Genomic DNA, 17,500 nt, shown 5'->3' on the forward strand with positions numbered 1-17,500 from the left:
TAATATAAATATTTTTACATTATACATACTATATCCTAACCTTTATAAAGCCTTTTTATTAATAATTAAATTATACGTTTTTATTAAAAAGTGTATATATGAGAGAGAGAGAGAAACGCAGAGAGAGAGAGAGAGAAACGCAGAGAGAGAGAGAGAGAAACGCAGAGAGAGAGAGAGAGAAACGCAGAGAGAGAGAGAGAGAAACGCAGAGAGAGAGAGAGAAACGCAGAGAGAGAGAGAGAGAGAAACGCAGAGAGAGAGAGAGAGAGAGAGAGAGAAACGCAGAGGGGCAGAGAGAGAGAAACGCAGAGGGGGAGAGAGAGAGAAACGCAGAGGGGGAGAGAGAGAGAAACGCAGAGGGGGAGAGAGAGAGAAACGCAGAGGGGGGAGAGAGAGAGAAACGCAGAGGGGGAGAGAGAGAGAAACGCAGAGGGGGAGAGAGAGAGAAACGCAGAGGGAGAGAGAGAGAGAAACGCAGAGAGAGAGAGAGAAACGCAGAGAGAGAGAGAGAAACGCAGAGAGAGAGAGAGAAACGCAGAGAGAGAAGCGCAAAGAGAGGGAGAGAAGCGCAGAGGGAGAGAGAGAAGCGCAGAGAGAGAACTGCAGAGGGAGAGAGAGACGCACTCCACTGTAGCTATGGAGAACTTTAAGGTAGGAGAACTTTCAGTCCTGCACAGGAGAATATAAATGATACATTTGTAACTAGGAGAATTGTGAGGAGAACTATATGAAATACAACTAAAAAGAAATAATTTAACCCTTTTTTTTGGAGAACATGTTCTCCAAGGAGAGTGAGAACAGAGAAGGACAACTTTATGCATATTTTTGAATGATAAATAGGGAAATTATTTATCAGGAGAACTTTTAGGAGAAAATATAGGAGAATATGAATGATAAATCGAGCCCAGAGAGAAAGAAACAGAGAGAGGCAGAAAAATAGACGGTTAGATTTAGACAAAGATAGAAAAAGACATAGATATTCAAACACATTGGACTTGGATTACAACTGTCTTGTTGTCGCGTACTCTCTCTCTCTTGCTTTCCTTCTTTTGCAGTCTCTTGATACCGATCCCTTTCGTGCTCTTTCCTTTCCCATATTTGACCCTTAACAGCCCCCCCCCCCCAGCTGTTATCCTGCTGTTTGAATGCCGCCTGCATGAGTCTGATGGATGCTGGTCTCCCAATGAAGTCCCTGTTTTGCGGGGTGACGTGTGCGTTGGACAGTGATGGCAACTTGACCCTTGATCCCACCGCTAAGCAGCATAAGGTCAGAGACGTGGGGGATCTCAGTATCTGTGGGTTTAGGCATCCCTAGTGAGTCAGATAATTACATCAATCGGCTGCTGAACTGAGAATGTCACTGATGTTTTGCTTTGTTGTAGGAGAGTCGTACAGTGCTGACATTTGCCTTGGACAGCGTGGACAGGAATGTGTTAATGATGTCATCCCGAGGGACATACTCTGCCACTGAGGTGAGCCCCTCTGCTTACAACCCTCTGCTTCTAATTTACATACATTTGTAGCCCTAATTTACTGTAATCGTCTGCTCTCCCCTAATACCCAGGGACACATATCCCTCTGCTCGCCCTAATACCCAGGGACACATATCCCTCTGCTCGCCCTAATACCCTGGAACTCACAGCCCTCTGCTCACCCTAATACCCAGGAACTCGCAGCCCTCTGCACACCCTAATACCCAGAAACTCGCAGCCCTCTGCCCCAATACCCAGTAACACATATCCCTCTGCTTGCCCTAATACCCAGGGACACACATCCCTCTGCTTGCCCTAATACCCAGGGACACACATCCCTCTGCTTGCCCTAATACCCAGGAACTCACAGCCCTCTGCTTGCCCTAATACCCAGGAAATCGCAGCTCTCTGCTTGCCCTAATACCCAGGAACTCGCAGCCCTCTGCTCACCCTAATGCCCAGGAACTCACAGCCCTCTGCTCGCCCTTATACCATTACCCAGGGACACACAGCCCTCTGCTCGCCCTAATACCCAGGGACACATAGCTCTCTGTTCGCCCTAATACCCATTGACACGTAGCTCTCTGCTGCGCCTAATACCCGTAAACACATATCCTTCTGCTCACCCTAATACCCAGGGACGCGTAGCCCTCTGTTCGCCCTAATACCCGGGGACACGTTGCCCTCTGCTCGCCCTAATACCTGGGGACGTGTAGCCCTCTGCTCGCCCTAAAACCCGGGGATGCGTAGCCCTCTGCTCGCCCTAAAACCCGGCGACGCGTAACCCTCTGCTCTACTTAATATCCAGGGACGTGTAGCCGTTTGCCCCTGCTAATTCACAGACACCATAACACAAACTCCTCCCTCAGGGTTATTGATTTGCAGCTGCTTCTATTTCTTCACTAATTAAATTTGCTGATGTGATATTGAGTGCGACCATGAGGCTTTAATTAATTTCATGACCATGTTATCCGAGCCCTCTGCTCGCCCTAATACCCAGGGACGCATAGCCCTCTGCTCGCCTTAATACCCAGAAACACACAGCTCTCTGCTTGCCCTAAAACCCAGAAACACACAGCTCTCTGCTCACCCTAATACCCAGGGACACATATCTCTGCTCACCCCTAATACCCAGGGACGCATATCTCTCTGCTCGCCCTAATACCCAGGGACGCATATCTCTCTGCTCGCCCTAATACCCAGGGACGCATATCTCTCTGCTCGCCCTAATACCCAGAAACACACAGCTCTCTGCTTGCCCTAATACCCAGGGACGCATAGCCCTCTGCTCGCCCTAATACCCAGAAACACACAGCTCTCTGCTCGCCCTAATACCCAGAAACACACAGCTCTCTGCTTGCCCTAATACCCAGGGACGCATAGCCCTCTGCTCGCCCTAATACCCAGAAACACACAGCTCTCTGCTCGCCCTAATACCCAGAAACACACCGCTCTCTGCTCGCCCTAATACCCAGGGATGCATAGCCCTCTGCTCGCCCTAATACCCAAGGACGCATAGCCCTCTGCTCGCCCTAATACCCAGGGACGCATAACCCTCTGCTCGCCCTAATACCCAGGGACGCATAACCCTCTGCTCGCCCTAATACCCAGAAACACACAGCCCTCTGCTCGCCCTAATACCCAGGGACGCATAGCCCTCTGCTCGCCCTAATACCCAGGGACGCATAGCCCTCTGCTCGCCCTAATACCCAGGGACGCATAGCCCTCTGCTCGCCCTAATACCCAGGGACGCATAACCCTCTGCTCACCCTAATACCCAGCGACACATAGCCCTCTGCTCGCCCTAATACACAGTGACCCGTAGCCCTCTGCACCCCTTAGAGGCCGAGGACGCGTAGCCCTCTGCACCCCTTAATGGCTGGGGACACGTAGCCCTTTGCACTCCTTAATATCCAGGGACACGCAAGCCCTCTGCTCTTCCTAATACACAGCCTTCTGCTCGCCCTAATACCCAGGAACACGTAGCCCATTACACCCCTTAATAGCTGTGGACACTTAGCCCACTACACCCCTTAATAGCTGGGGACACTTAGCCCTGTACTGTTCCTAATACCTGGGGTTGTGTAGCCCTTTGCCCCTGCTAATTCACAGACACCATAACACAAACCTCTCCTCCCTCAGGGTTATTGATTTGCAGCTGCTTCTATTTCTTCACTAATTACATTTGCTGATGTGATATTGAGCGCGGCCATGAGGCTTTAATTAATTTCATGACCATGTTATCCACTTGTGCTCAGTACTATTGCTTTTATATGATCTATTGAGCTGCTCATACACGCACTCAGTGTACATTCCTGTGGGGGATCAGCACAGGTTAACCCTAGTATTTCTAGTAGTTCTTGTAACATCTAGTCCTAGATCGGGCAGCCAGTCACAGGCTGGGCATAGGGATGCAGCATCTGTTCCACCTCTAGGGCTATTTGGCCATGACAGCTCCAGGGACCCAGACAATTTTCTTAATTAAAACAAAAGCAAAATTCTCATAGAAGCTTTGCTGGTCTCCATCAGAGGAGTTGCGCAGACAGAGCCCCAGACACCACGCAGAAGGGAAGAACAGCTGTCCGGAATCGCACAGAGGCAGCTTAGTCCTGCATCACCCACAGTATTTCATTTAATTGCTACAGAACAGCCTTCCTAGCATATTACTTTGTCACTACAGATCCTCCACGCGCACAGAGCTGTCACTACACCTCCAACCGGCCCTGTAGTCTTCTCCACTAATCCTAACTCATGCATACAGGTCTGTCATGTCACCTATGTATATATAAAGCTGTCCCACCCCCACAGTACATAATGCTATTCCAGTACTGAGCACACATACACATAACTATTCCCACATATATTGTTCTGCCACTGTACTTGTTCTACCCTTGCAATACTGTATGCTATTCCTGTACTGATCCTACACACATGGCTCTGTTACTATATGTCCCACCCCTGCAGTCCTCAAATCTGTATATGTGAAATCAGTACAAGATTAGCCGAGTCACTATGGATTTGATTTGAAGATACCTTTTTATTCTGAACCACATAAACCTATGCAATTATATAGAAAATATGATAGATCTGTATTCTGACAAAATAATATTGTATGGATGTATCTTCTATGTATACATTTTATGTTTACTAATATCCTTAATAAAATATTATCTTCTGTCCCACCCCTGCAGTCCTCTGTGCTCTTCTTGTACTAATCTTACACCTGTAGCTCTGTCTCTGTACAACTGTCCCACCCCTGCAGTGCTTTTCCTGTCCCCTCTCCCCTTCCCTTAGCCTCTGCCTGCATCAATTGTTTTATTTTTTCCCCTGCCGCCGCTCAAACCTCCCGCCTGCATACCAGCCCACCTCCCTGCAGTACTTAATGGCACTCACAGCGCCCTAAGGTTAGTCCCCTCTCCCCTTCCCTTATCCTTTGCCTGCATCAATTGTTTTATTTTTATCTCCTGCCGCCGCTCAAACCTCCCGCCTCCAGCCTACCTACCCACCCACCGCCCTGCAGTACTTAATGGTGTTCACAATGCGAGAGCGCAGGGCAAGCCTGTCAGTGCCTCAACCACACCCAATGCCACAAACGCTGGCCACGGCATCCGCCACCACTAAGGCACCAACACCCTCCTCATGTTTAACACCTATATCCCACCTGCCTGCCATCAAGCATCCCCAATGAACACCAGTGGACCTTTCACCTGCCGCAACTGCTCATACTCTTCCATCCGGATCACAACCCAACCAGCCAACACACCCAGAAACAGCTGCAAGAACCTCGACTGCATCCTGCTCAACACCCGCTCCATCCACAAGCACGCCCTCGAAATCTGGAACCTGCTCGACTCCACCTCCCCAGACGTCGCCTTCTTCACCGAGACCTGGCTGAACCCAGCATCAGCACCGGACATCGCCACTGCAATCCCTGATGGCTTCAAGATCTCCCACAAGGATCGCAGCAACCGACCTGGAGGAGGCATAGCTATCATCCACAAGCACTCCATCCAAGTCACAATCAGCTCCGACGACCACTCTCCAGGCCTGGAACACCTACACTTCAAAATCCAAGTCAACCCCAACACCCTCCGCGGCACCCTCATCTACAGACCCCCCCCGGACCTTGGCCCGCCTTCTGTGACACCATCACCGACCACATTGCACCCCACGCACCTACATCAATGGACTATATCCTCCTCGGCGACCTCAACTTCCACCTAGACAACCCAAACGATCACAACACCAACACCCTCCTGGAAAACCTCTGAACCTTCGGACTGAAGCAACTCATAAACTCCCAACCCACGTTGCCGATCACACCCTCGACTCTTCTCAGCAGGCAACCACATCTCAGTCAACCACATCACTGAACTACTGTGGACAGACCACCACTGCATACATTTCCACTTCAACAAACCACCCCCCCCACCCCCACCCCCCGCAGAAAGTGGAACAAAATCACCCGAGACCAACTGTACCACACTCTAATCATGTCCTCCCCAGCAACCCCCACAGACGCCAACTGCTCCGTCCGCAACCTCCACCGATGGATCACAGACTGCGCCAACTCCCTCGCCCCCCTCAAGACACTGTCTGGCCACCAACAAGGCCACCTGGTTCACCATGGCCCTCCAGGACTCCAAACACCACTGCAGACGGTTGGAAAGAACCTGGTGATCCAACAAGACCCCCCTGAAAAAACTGGCTTTCAAAGAAACCATCGCCACCCACCACCACCTCATCAGAACCACAAAGAAAACAGGCATCCAAGACAGAATCCATTCCAACACACACAACAGCAAGGAATTCTCCAAACCCAACAGCGACACCAACGTCATCCCACCCTCCCAGGACCTCTGCAATACCCTCGCAACACACTTCCACCTCAAGACCCTCGACATCTATCACAGCTTCTCGTCCCAGAACTCACCCTCCACCGCAAACCTACCTACCCCCGCCAATACCTCACTCACCCAAATTCACCTCCTCCCACCACATACAGACTTCCTGGAGCCCCCTCACCTCAGAGTACACCCTCAGAATCATGAGATCCATCCACTCCGGCTCGTAAGACTCCCGTCCTTCTCCTCCAAACCCATCGGAATCAGCTGCGGAGTCCACCAAGGCTCCTCGCTCAGCCCAACCCTCTTCAACATCTACTTGGCCCCTCTCGCCGCCATCGTCCAACGCCATGACCTCAACGCCATGACGACACCCAACTATTCATCCCACTCACCCGAGACCCCACCACCGCCAAGAGAAACGTCGACGAAGGACTGACAGCAGTCGCAACCTGGATGAACAATAACCGTCTCAAGCTATACACCAACAAGACCAAAGTCGTCCTACTCTGACCCACTAAATCTGTCTGGGACGACTCACTGTCACCCACGCTCTCGTCTGCAGCCGTCTGGACTACGGCAACGAACTCTATGGCGGCTCCACCATCAAACTCTAAAATAGACTCCAACGCATCCAGAATGCCTCAGCCAGGCTCATCCTCGGCATCCCTCGCCAAAACCACATCACTCAACACCTTAGGGACCTGCACTGGCTCCCCATCAACAAGAGAATCACCTTCAAGCTTCTAACCCACGCGTTCAAGGTCCTCCACAACATCAGTCCTGAATACATCAACCACTGCTTCAACTTCTACACCCCCGCCAGACAACTTCGATCAGCCGACCAAGCCCTTGCAGTCATCCCCTGCATCAGGAAATCCACAGCGGGCGGCAGATCCTTCTCCCACATGGCAGCAAAGACTTGGAACACCCTCCCGCTGCACCTCAGACAATCCTCTACCCTCACAAAGTTCAGAAAGGACCTCAAGACCTGTCTTTTTGACTGAACTTATCCCTATCTCCCTGCCAATCTTTGGCAGCCCTTTAGCGCCTTGAGACCCTCACGGGTGATTTAGTTCCCGCTTTACAAATAACCAATAGATAGATAGCTCTGTCACTGTACAACTTTCCCACCCCTGCAGTCCACTGTGCTCTTCCTGTACTGATCTCGCATCTATGGCTGTCACTGTACAACTCTCCCACCCCTGCAGTCCTCTGTGCTTATCCTGTAATTATACCATACATACTGCTCTGTCACTGTACAACTGTCCCATCCTGCAGTCCTCAGTGCTTATCCTGTAATTATACCATCCATACTGCTCTGTCACTGTACATCTGTCCCACCCTGCAGTCCTCTGTGCTATTGCTGTACTGATCTCACACCTATGGCTGTCACTGTACAACTGTCCCTCCCCTGCACTTCAGTCATCTGTGCTTATCCTGTAATAATACCATACATACTGCTCTGTCACTGTACAACTGTCCCACCCCTGCAGTCCTCTGTAATTATACCATACTTACTGCTCTGTCACTGTACAACTGTCCCACCCTGCAGTCCTCTGTGCTATTGCTGTACTGATCTCACACCTATAGCTCTGTCACTGTACAATTGTCCCACCCCTGCAGTCCTCTGTGCTATTCCTGTACTGATCTCACACCTATAGCTCTGTCACTGTACAACTGTCCCACCCTGCAGTCCTCTGTGCTATTCCTGTAATTATACCATACATACTGCTCTGTCACTGTACAACTGTCCCACCCTGCAGTCCTCTGTGCTGTTGCTGTACTGATCTCACACATATGGCTGTCATTGTACAACTGTCCCACCCTGCAGTCCTCTGTGCTGTTGCTGTACTAATCTCACACCTATAGCTGTCACTGTACAACTGCCCCACCCCTGCAGTCCTCTGTGCTTATCCTGTAATGATACCATACATACTGCTCTGTCACTGTACAACTGTCCCACCCCTGCAGTCCTCAGAGCTATATGTGTGAGATCAGTACAGCAATAGCACAGTCACTGTACAACTGTCCCACCCTGCAGTCCTCTGTGCTATTCCTGTAATGATACCATACATACTGCTCTGTCACTGTACAACTGTCCCACCCTGCAGTCCTCTGTGCTATTGCTGTACTGATCTCACACCTATGGCTGTCACTGTACAACTGTCCCACCCCTGCGGTCCTCTGTGCTTATCCTGTATTTATACCATACATACTGCTCTGTCACTGTACAACTGCCCCACCCCTGCAGTCCTCTGTGCTTATCCTGTAATTATACCATACATACTGCTCTGTCACTGTACAACTGCCCCACCCCTGCAGTCCTCCTGTGCTTATCCTGAAATTATACCATACATACTGCTCTGTCACTGTACAACTGTCCCACCCTGCAATTTTCTGTGCTATTATTGTACTGATCTCACACCTATAGCTGTCACTGTACAACTGTCCCACCCTGCAGTCCTCTGTGCTATTCCTGTACTAATCTCTCACCTATAGCTCTGTCACTGTACAACTGTCCCACCCATGCAGTCCTCTGTGCTTATCCTGTAATTATACCATACATACTGCTCTGTCACTGTACAACTGTCCCACCCTGCAATTTTCTGTGCTATTCTTGTACTGATCTCACACCTATAGCTGTCACTGTACAACTGTCCCACCCTGCAGTCCTCTGTGCTATTCCTGTACTAATCTCTCACCTATAGCTCTGTCACTGTACAACTGTCCCACCCATGCAGTCCTCTGTGCTTATCCTGTAATTATACCATACATACTGCTCTGTCACTGTACAACTGTCCCACCCTGCAGTCCTCTGTGCTATTCCTGTACTGATCTCACACCTATAGCTCTGTCACTGTACAACTGCCCCACCCTGCAGTCCTCTGTGCGATTCCTGTAATTATATCATGCATACTGCTCTGTCACTGTACAACTGTCCCACCCTGCAGTCCTCTGTGCGATTCCTGTAATTATATCATGCATACTGCTCTGTCACTGTACAACTGTCCCACCCTGCAGTCCTCTGTGCGATTCCTGTAATTATATCATGCATACTGCTGTGTCACTGTACAACTGTCCCACCCTGCAGTCCTCTGTGCTATTCCTGTACTGATCTCACACCTATAGCTGTCACTGTACAACTGTCCCACCCCTGCAGTCCTCTGTGCTATTCCTGTACTGATCTCACACCTATGGCTGTCACTGTACATCTGTCCCACCCCTGCAGTCCTCTGTGCTTATCCTGTAATTATACCATATATACTGCTCTGTCACTGTACAACTGTCCCACCCTGCAGTCCTCTGTGCTATTCCTGTACTGATCTCACACCTATGGCTGTCACTGTACATCTGTCCCACCCCTGCAGTCCTCTGTGCTTATCCTGTAATTATACCATATATACTGCTCTGTCACTGTACAACTGTCCCACCCTGCAGTCCTCTGTGCTATTGCTGTACTGATCTCACACCTATAGCTCTGTCACTGTACTACTGTCCCACCCTGCAGTCCTCTGTGCTTATCCTGTAATTATACCATACATACTGCTCTGTCACTGTACAACTGTCCCACCCTGCAGTCCTCTGTGCTATTGCTGTACTGATCTCACATCTATGGCTGTCATTGTACAACTCTCACACCCCTGCAGTCCTCTGTTCTTATCCTGTAATAATACCATACATACTGCTCTGTCACTGTACAACTGTCCCACCCTGCAGTCCTCTGTGCTATTGCTGTACTGATCTCACACCTATGGCTGTCACTGTACAACTCTCACACCCCTGCAGTCCTCTGTTCTTATCCTGTAATAATACCATACATACTGCTCTGTCACTGTACAACTGTCCCACCCCTGCAGTCCTCTGTGCTATTCCTGTACTGATCTCACACCTATAGCTCTGTCACTGTACAACTGTCCCACCCTGCAGTCCTCTGTGCTATTCCTGTACTAATCTCTCACCTATAGCTCTGTCACTGTACAACTGTCCCACCCATGCAGTCCTCTGTGCTTATCCTGTAATTATACCATACATACTGCTCTGTCACTGTACAACTGTCCCACCCTGCAGTCCTCTGTGCTATTCCTGTACTGATCTCACACCTATAGCTCTGTCACTGTACAACTGCCCCACCCTGCAGTCCTCTGTGCGATTCCTGTAATTATATCATGCATACTGCTCTGTCACTGTACAACTGTCCCACCCTGCAGTCCTCTGTGCGATTCCTGTAATTATATCATGCATACTGCTCTGTCACTGTACAACTGTCCCACCCTGCAGTCCTCTGTGCGATTCCTGTAATTATATCATGCATACTGCTGTGTCACTGTACAACTGTCCCACCCTGCAGTCCTCTGTGCTATTCCTGTACTGATCTCACACCTATAGCTGTCACTGTACAACTGTCCCACCCCTGCAGTCCTCTGTGCTATTCCTGTACTGATCTCACACCTATGGTTGTCACTGTACATCTGTCCCACCCCTGCAGTCCTCTGTGCTTATCCTGTAATTATACCATATATACTGCTCTGTCACTGTACAACTGTCCCACCCTGCAGTCCTCTGTGCTATTCCTGTACTGATCTCACACCTATGGCTGTCACTGTACATCTGTCCCACCCCTGCAGTCCTCTGTGCTTATCCTGTAATTATACCATATATACTGCTCTGTCACTGTACAACTGTCCCACCCTGCAGTCCTCTGTGCTATTCCTGTACTGATCTCACACCTATGGCTGTCACTGTACATCTGTCCCACCCCTGCAGTCCTCTGTGCTTATCCTGTAATTATACCATATATACTGCTCTGTCACTGTACTACTGTCCCACCCTGCAGTCCTCTGTGCTTATCCTGTAATTATACCATACATACTGCTCTGTCACTGTACAACTGTCCCACCCTGCAGTCCTCTGTGCTATTGCTGTACTGATCTCACATCTATGGCTGTCATTGTACAACTCTCACACCCCTGCAGTCCTCTGTTCTTATCCTGTAATAATACCATACATACTGCTCTGTCACTGTACAACTGTCCCACCCTGCAGTCCTCTGTGCTATTGCTGTACTGATCTCACACCTATGGCTGTCACTGTACAACTCTCACACCCCTGCAGTCCTCTGTTCTTATCCTGTAATAATACCATACATACTGCTCTGTCACTGTACAACTGTCCCACCCCTGCAGTCCTCTGTGCTATTCCTGTACTGATCTCACACCTATAGCTCTGTCACTGTACAACTGTCCCACCCTGCAGTCCTCTGTGCTATTCTGGTACTGATCTCGCACCTATAGCTGTCACTGTACAACTCTCACACCCCTGCAGCCCTCTGTTCTTATCCTGTAATAATACCATACATACTGCTCTGTCACTGTACAACTGTCCCACCCCTGCAGTCCTCTGTGCTATTCCTGTACTGATCTCACACCTATAGCTCTGTCACTGTACAACTGTCCCACCCTGCAGTCCTCTGTGCTATTCTGGTACTGATCTCGCACCTATAGCTGTCACTGTACAACTCTCACACCCCTGCAGTCCTCTGTTCTTATCCTGTAATAATACCATACATACTGCTCTGTCACTGTACAACTGTCCCACCCCTGCAGTCCTCTGTGCTATTCCTGTACTGATCTCACACCTATAGCTCTGTCACTGTACAACTGTCCCACCCTGCAGTCCTCTGTGCTATTCTGGTACTGATCTCACACCTATAGCTGTCACTGTACAACTGCCCCACCCATGCAGTCCTCTGTGCTATTGCTGTACTGATCTCACATCTATAGCTCTGTCACTGTACAACTGCCCCACCCCTGCAGTCCTCTGTGCTATTCCTGTACTGATCTCACACCTATGGCTGTCACTGTACAACTGTCCCACCCTGCGTCCTCTGTGCTATTGCTGTACTGATCTCGCACCTATGGCTGTCACTGTAAAACTGTCCCACCCTGCAGTCCTCTGTGCTATTGCTGTACTTATCCCACACCTATGGCTTTCACTGTACAACTCTCACACCCTGCAGTCCTCTGTGCTATTCCTGTACTGATCTCACACCTATGGCTGTCACTGTACAACTCTCCCACCCCTGCAGTCCTCTGTGCTTATCCTGTAATTATACCATACATACTGCTCTGTCACTGTACAACTGTCCCACCCTGCAGTCCTGTGTGCTATTCCTGTACTAATCTCACACCTATGGATGTCACTGTACAACTGTCCCACCCTGCAGTCCTCTGTGCTGTTGCTGTATTGATCTCACGCCTATAGCTCTGTCACTGTACAACTGTCCCACCCCTGCAGTCCTCTGTGCTTATCCTGTAATTATACCATACATACTGCTCTGTCACTGTACAACTGTCCCACCCTGCAGTCCTCTGTGCTATTCCTGTACTGATCTCACACCTATGGCTGTCACTGTACAACTGTCCCACCCTGCAGTCCTCTGTGCTATTCCTGTACTGATCTCACACCTATGGCTGTCACTGTACAACTGTCCCACCCCTGCAGTCCTCTGTGCTTATCCTGTAAATATACCATACATACTGCTCTGTCACTGTACAACTGTCCCATTCTGCAGTCCTCTGTGCTATTCCAGTACTGAGCTCACACCTATGGCTGTCACTGTACAACTGTCCCACCCTGCAGTCCTCTGTGCTATTCCTGTACTGATCTCACATCTATAGCTCTCTCACTGTACAACTGTCCCACCCTGCAGTCCTCTGTGCTTATCCTGTAATTATACCATACATACTGCTCTGTCACTGTACAACTGTCCCACCCTGCAGTCCTCTGTGCTATTCCTGTACTGATCTCACACCTATGGCTGTCACTGTACATCTGTCCCACCCCTGCAGTCCTCTGTGCTTATCCTGTAATTATACCATATATACTGCTCTGTCACTGTACAACTGTCCCACCCTGCAGTCCTCTGTGCTATTGCTGTACTGATCTCACACCTATAGCTCTGTCACTGTACTACTGTCCCACCCTGCAGTCCTCTGTGCTTATCCTGTAATTATACCATACATACTGCTCTGTCACTGTACAACTGTCCCACCCTGCAGTCCTCTGTGCTATTGCTGTACTGATCTCACATCTATGGCTGTCATTGTACAACTCTCACACCCCTGCAGTCCTCTGTTCTTATCCTGTAATAATACCATACATACTGCTCTGTCACTGTACAACTGTCCCACCCTGCAGTCCTCTGTGCTATTGCTGTACTGATCTCACACCTATGGCTGTCACTGTACAACTGTCCCACCCTGCAGTCCTCTGTGCTATTGCTGTACTGATCTCACACCTATAGCTCTGTCACTGTACAACTGTCCCACCCCTGCAGTCCTCTGTGCTATTCCTGTACTTATCCCATACACAATGCTCGGTCTCGGCACCGTTCTCCCGCCCTTCCTTTTCTCTTGTTCTCGAACAGACCCCACAAACACAGTTGCAGCATTTCACCTCTAACCTGCTGTTATTTATGTTCTACTGACCTCATAGCTTGATCAATATATTTCCATTCTGACCCCCCCCCAGACCGACACATCTCTTTCACTGCATCTCAATCCTGCACTTGTCAGTGTTGTTCCTGTACTGATCCATGCCCTGTGTAGAGTACAATCACTAGGCCTCCTTGCACCCCCCGTGCTATTCATTTATGGACCCTGTAGACACAAGCTTGATACTACACCCTTTTCCTGCAGCCGTGTCTGCTATTTCTGCACAAACCAGACACATGCTTTTACCACCAGATGTTATTAGTGTGGATCTGAATCTTAAACAGCCCAAAAGCAATGTTAGACTGCACAAAGCGTTCCCCATGTCGTCGTCGTCCCCCGTCACTGTACAAATCGCTCTCAGCTGGAACTCCCTTATCTTGCTTTGTGTCTGACGATCTGCTGGAGACTGAGTAGAATACTAATAGGGTGTGAGGGCCGAGAGACAGCAGTTGTCTCAGTGGCACTGTGCAAAGAGGATAACTCCTTGACCCGTAGTTCCACTGTTTTACTCTACAGGGGAAGGACAGACCCCATGATCCATAGCTCCCTCCTGTCTGTGTCACCCTGTTGGGAGAGAAGCAGATATGTCCTTTAGGTCCTTCTTGTCTGTCACCCTGCAGTGGGGGACAATAAACTTTATGTCCTTCCTGTCGGTGTCACCCTGTAGAGGCAGAGACAGATCCCACCTCTCATAGTTCCCTCCTGTCTGTGCCTCATGTCACCCTGCAGTGGGTAGGTCTGAAATTTATGTCTTACACCTCCAACTTCTATGTGTCACCCTACAGTGAAGGGACAGACTTCATATCCTATACTGTGTAACCCTGCCGAGAAATTGACAGAAACCATCATGCTTCATGACTCCTTCTTGTCTTGGACACACTGCGGGGCGACAGACACCATGCTCTATAACTCCCACCTGCCCATGTCACTGTGTCACCACGCAGAGAAATGGACAGAGAACACACTCTTCTCTGCATCACACTTCAGTTGGACAGACACCATGCCCCATAGCTCCCTTATATCTATGTAATTTTTGTCACTTCAAAGTGGGACGGACAGACAGCATGCCCTACTGTCCCCTTGTGTCTGTGCCACTGCATCACCCCACATTGGGACGTACGGACACAATGCCCCATTGCTTCCTCCTGTCTGTCACTGTTACCCTGCAGAAAAACAGACTGAGGACTCCTTCTTGCCTCTGTTGTCAGTGGGACAGACAGACACCATATGCAACCCTGCAGCGGGAGAGACAGAAAACATGCCCTATAGCTCCATCTTGACTGTGTCACTGTGCCACCCTGCAGTGGAGGGACAGATACAATGACTATAGCTGCCTCCTGCTTGTCACCCAGCGGTGGGGTGTAGAGGCCCTATGCCCTATAGCTCCCCCTATCTGTGTAACTGTGTTACCTGCAATAGGATGGACACCATGCTCTTTAGCTCCCCTGTCTGTGTCACTGTGTTACCTGTAGTAGGACAGACAGACACCATGTCCTATAGCTCCCCCACTGTCTGTGTCACTGTGTGTCTGTCCGTCCTACTGCAGGTAACAATGCCCTATAGCTCCCCCTGTCTGTGTCACTATGTTTCCCTGCGATAGGACGACAGACACTATGCCCTATAGCTCGCCCTGTCTGTGTCACTGTTACCTGCAGTAGGACGGACAGACACCATGGCCTGTAGCTCCCCCCGTCTGTGTCACTATGTCACCCTGCAGTAGGATGGACAGACACCATGCCTTATAGCTCCCCTGTCTGTGTCACTGTGTTACCCTGCAGTAGGACGGAGAGACACTATACCCTATAGCTCCCCCTGTCTGTGTCACTATGTTCCCCTGCGGTAGGACGGACAGACACTATGCCCTATAGCTCCCCCTGTCTGTGTCACTATGTTACCCTGCAGTAGGATGGGCAGACACTATGCCCTATAGCTCCCCCTGTCTGTGTCACTATGTTCCCCTGCAGTAGGATGGACAGACACTATGCCCTATAGCTCCCCCAGTCTCTGTCACTGTGTTACCTGCAGTAGGACGGACAGACACTATGCCCTATAGCTCGCCCTGTCTGTGTCACTGTGTTACCTGCAGTAGGACGGACAGACACTAGGCGCTATAGTTCCCCTCCTGTCTTTGTCACTGTGTTACCCTGCAGTAGGATGGACCGATACCATACCCTATAGCTTCCTCCTGTCTGTGTCATTGTGTTACCCTGCAGTAGGATGGACAGATACCATGCCCTATAGCTTCCTCCTGTCTGTGTCACTGTGTTACCCTGCAGTAGGACGGACAGACACCATGCCTTATAGCTCCCCTGTCTGTGTCACTGTGTTACCCTGCAGTAGGATGGACAGATACCATGCCCTATAGCTTCCTCCTGTCTGTGTCACTGTTACCCTGCAGTAGGACGGACAGACACCATGCCTTATAGCTCCCCTGTCTGTGTCACTGTGTTACCCTGCAGTAGGACGGACAGACACCATGCCTTATAGCTCCCCTGTCTGTGTCACTGTGTTACCTGCAGTAGGACAGGCAGATAATACCCTATAGCTCCCCCCTGTCTGTGTCACTGTGTAACCTGCAGTAGGACGGACAGACACTGTGCCCTATAGCTCCCTCCTGTGATTCCATCTCTCGATCCTCCCTGATGCCATCCCCTTCTTGTTTTTGCTGTGTGATGTGGGATCCCTCCCGGGCACATAGTGAGCTGGAGACAATTTAATAAAAAGGATGTTAAGAGATTCATTAAAATTGAACAAATAGCTCCAGCTCCCCCTGGCACTTCATAGAATGAGCGCACAGAGTGGGAGGGTGAGAGAGGGAGCCCGGGGCTTTAATAATGTGAACTTCCATATCGTGCATCTGCCAGCTCCCTCTTACTTTACACCTCCCCCTTTTTCATTCATACTTCCTTCTTCCACTATGTTTATCTGTATCTCTGATGTTCTAAACCCTCCACTCTCTTCAACATATCTGCCCATCTCCTTTCCTTTTATTTACTAATGTTTGTTCTTTTTTCCATCTGTTAAAAATCCTTCCTTCTGTCCCTTGCCCTCTCTCTGTCTGTGCCTCTGTCTGTTTTTAGCTTTAGTTTTTTTGTCACTCGCTTTCTCTGTTGCTTCTTTTTTCTTCTTTCTCCGTCTCAACCCTGCTCTCTTTAATCTATTTTCGCACTTTGTTTTGTTCTCTCTAGCTGTGTCTCCCCTGCTATCCCTCCCTCTCTCTCTGTCGAGCTCTCTCTCCCTCTCTGTCAAGCGCTCTCTTTCTCTGTCAAGCTCTCTCCCTCTCTCTCTGTCGAGCTCTCTCTCTCTGTCGAGCTCTCTCTCTCTGTCGAGCTCTCTCTCCCTCTCTACTCTGTCGAGCTCTCTCTCCCTCTCTACTCTGTCGAGCTCTCTCTCCCTCTCTACTCTGTCGAGCTCTCTCTCCCTCTCTACTCTGTCGAGCTCTCTCTCCCTCTCTACTCTGTCGAGCTCTCTCTCCCTCTCTACTCTGTCGAGCTCTCTCTCCCTCTCTACTCTGTCGAGCTCTCTCTCCCTCTCTACTCTGTCGAGCTCTCTCTCCCTCTCTACTCTGTCGAGCTCTCTCTCCCTCTCTACTCTGTCGAGCTCTCTCTCCCTCTCTACTCTGTCGAGCTCTCTCTCCCTCTCTACTCTGTCGAGCTCTCTCTCCCTCTCTACTCTGTCGAGCTCTCTC

The 17,500-nt window shown here is 49.9% G+C and overlaps 1 protein-coding gene across 1 annotated transcript in view; it reads left to right on the plus strand.

Annotated features, from left to right (window-relative positions):
- The window catches only part of EXOSC5 (exosome component 5), a 111,633-nt gene that overhangs the window by 61,724 nt on the left and 32,409 nt on the right, over positions 1-17,500 (plus strand). The window contains exons 4-5 of the mRNA XM_053721638.1: positions 1,127-1,267; positions 1,383-1,472. Coding sequence (XP_053577613.1) covers positions 1,127-1,267; positions 1,383-1,472 — 231 coding nt within the window. The remainder of the gene's footprint in view (positions 1-1,126; positions 1,268-1,382; positions 1,473-17,500) is intronic.

This window comes from Bombina bombina, chromosome 7 (assembly GCF_027579735.1).
Source record: "Bombina bombina isolate aBomBom1 chromosome 7, aBomBom1.pri, whole genome shotgun sequence".
NCBI classification, from domain to species: Eukaryota; Metazoa; Chordata; class Amphibia; order Anura; family Bombinatoridae; genus Bombina; species Bombina bombina.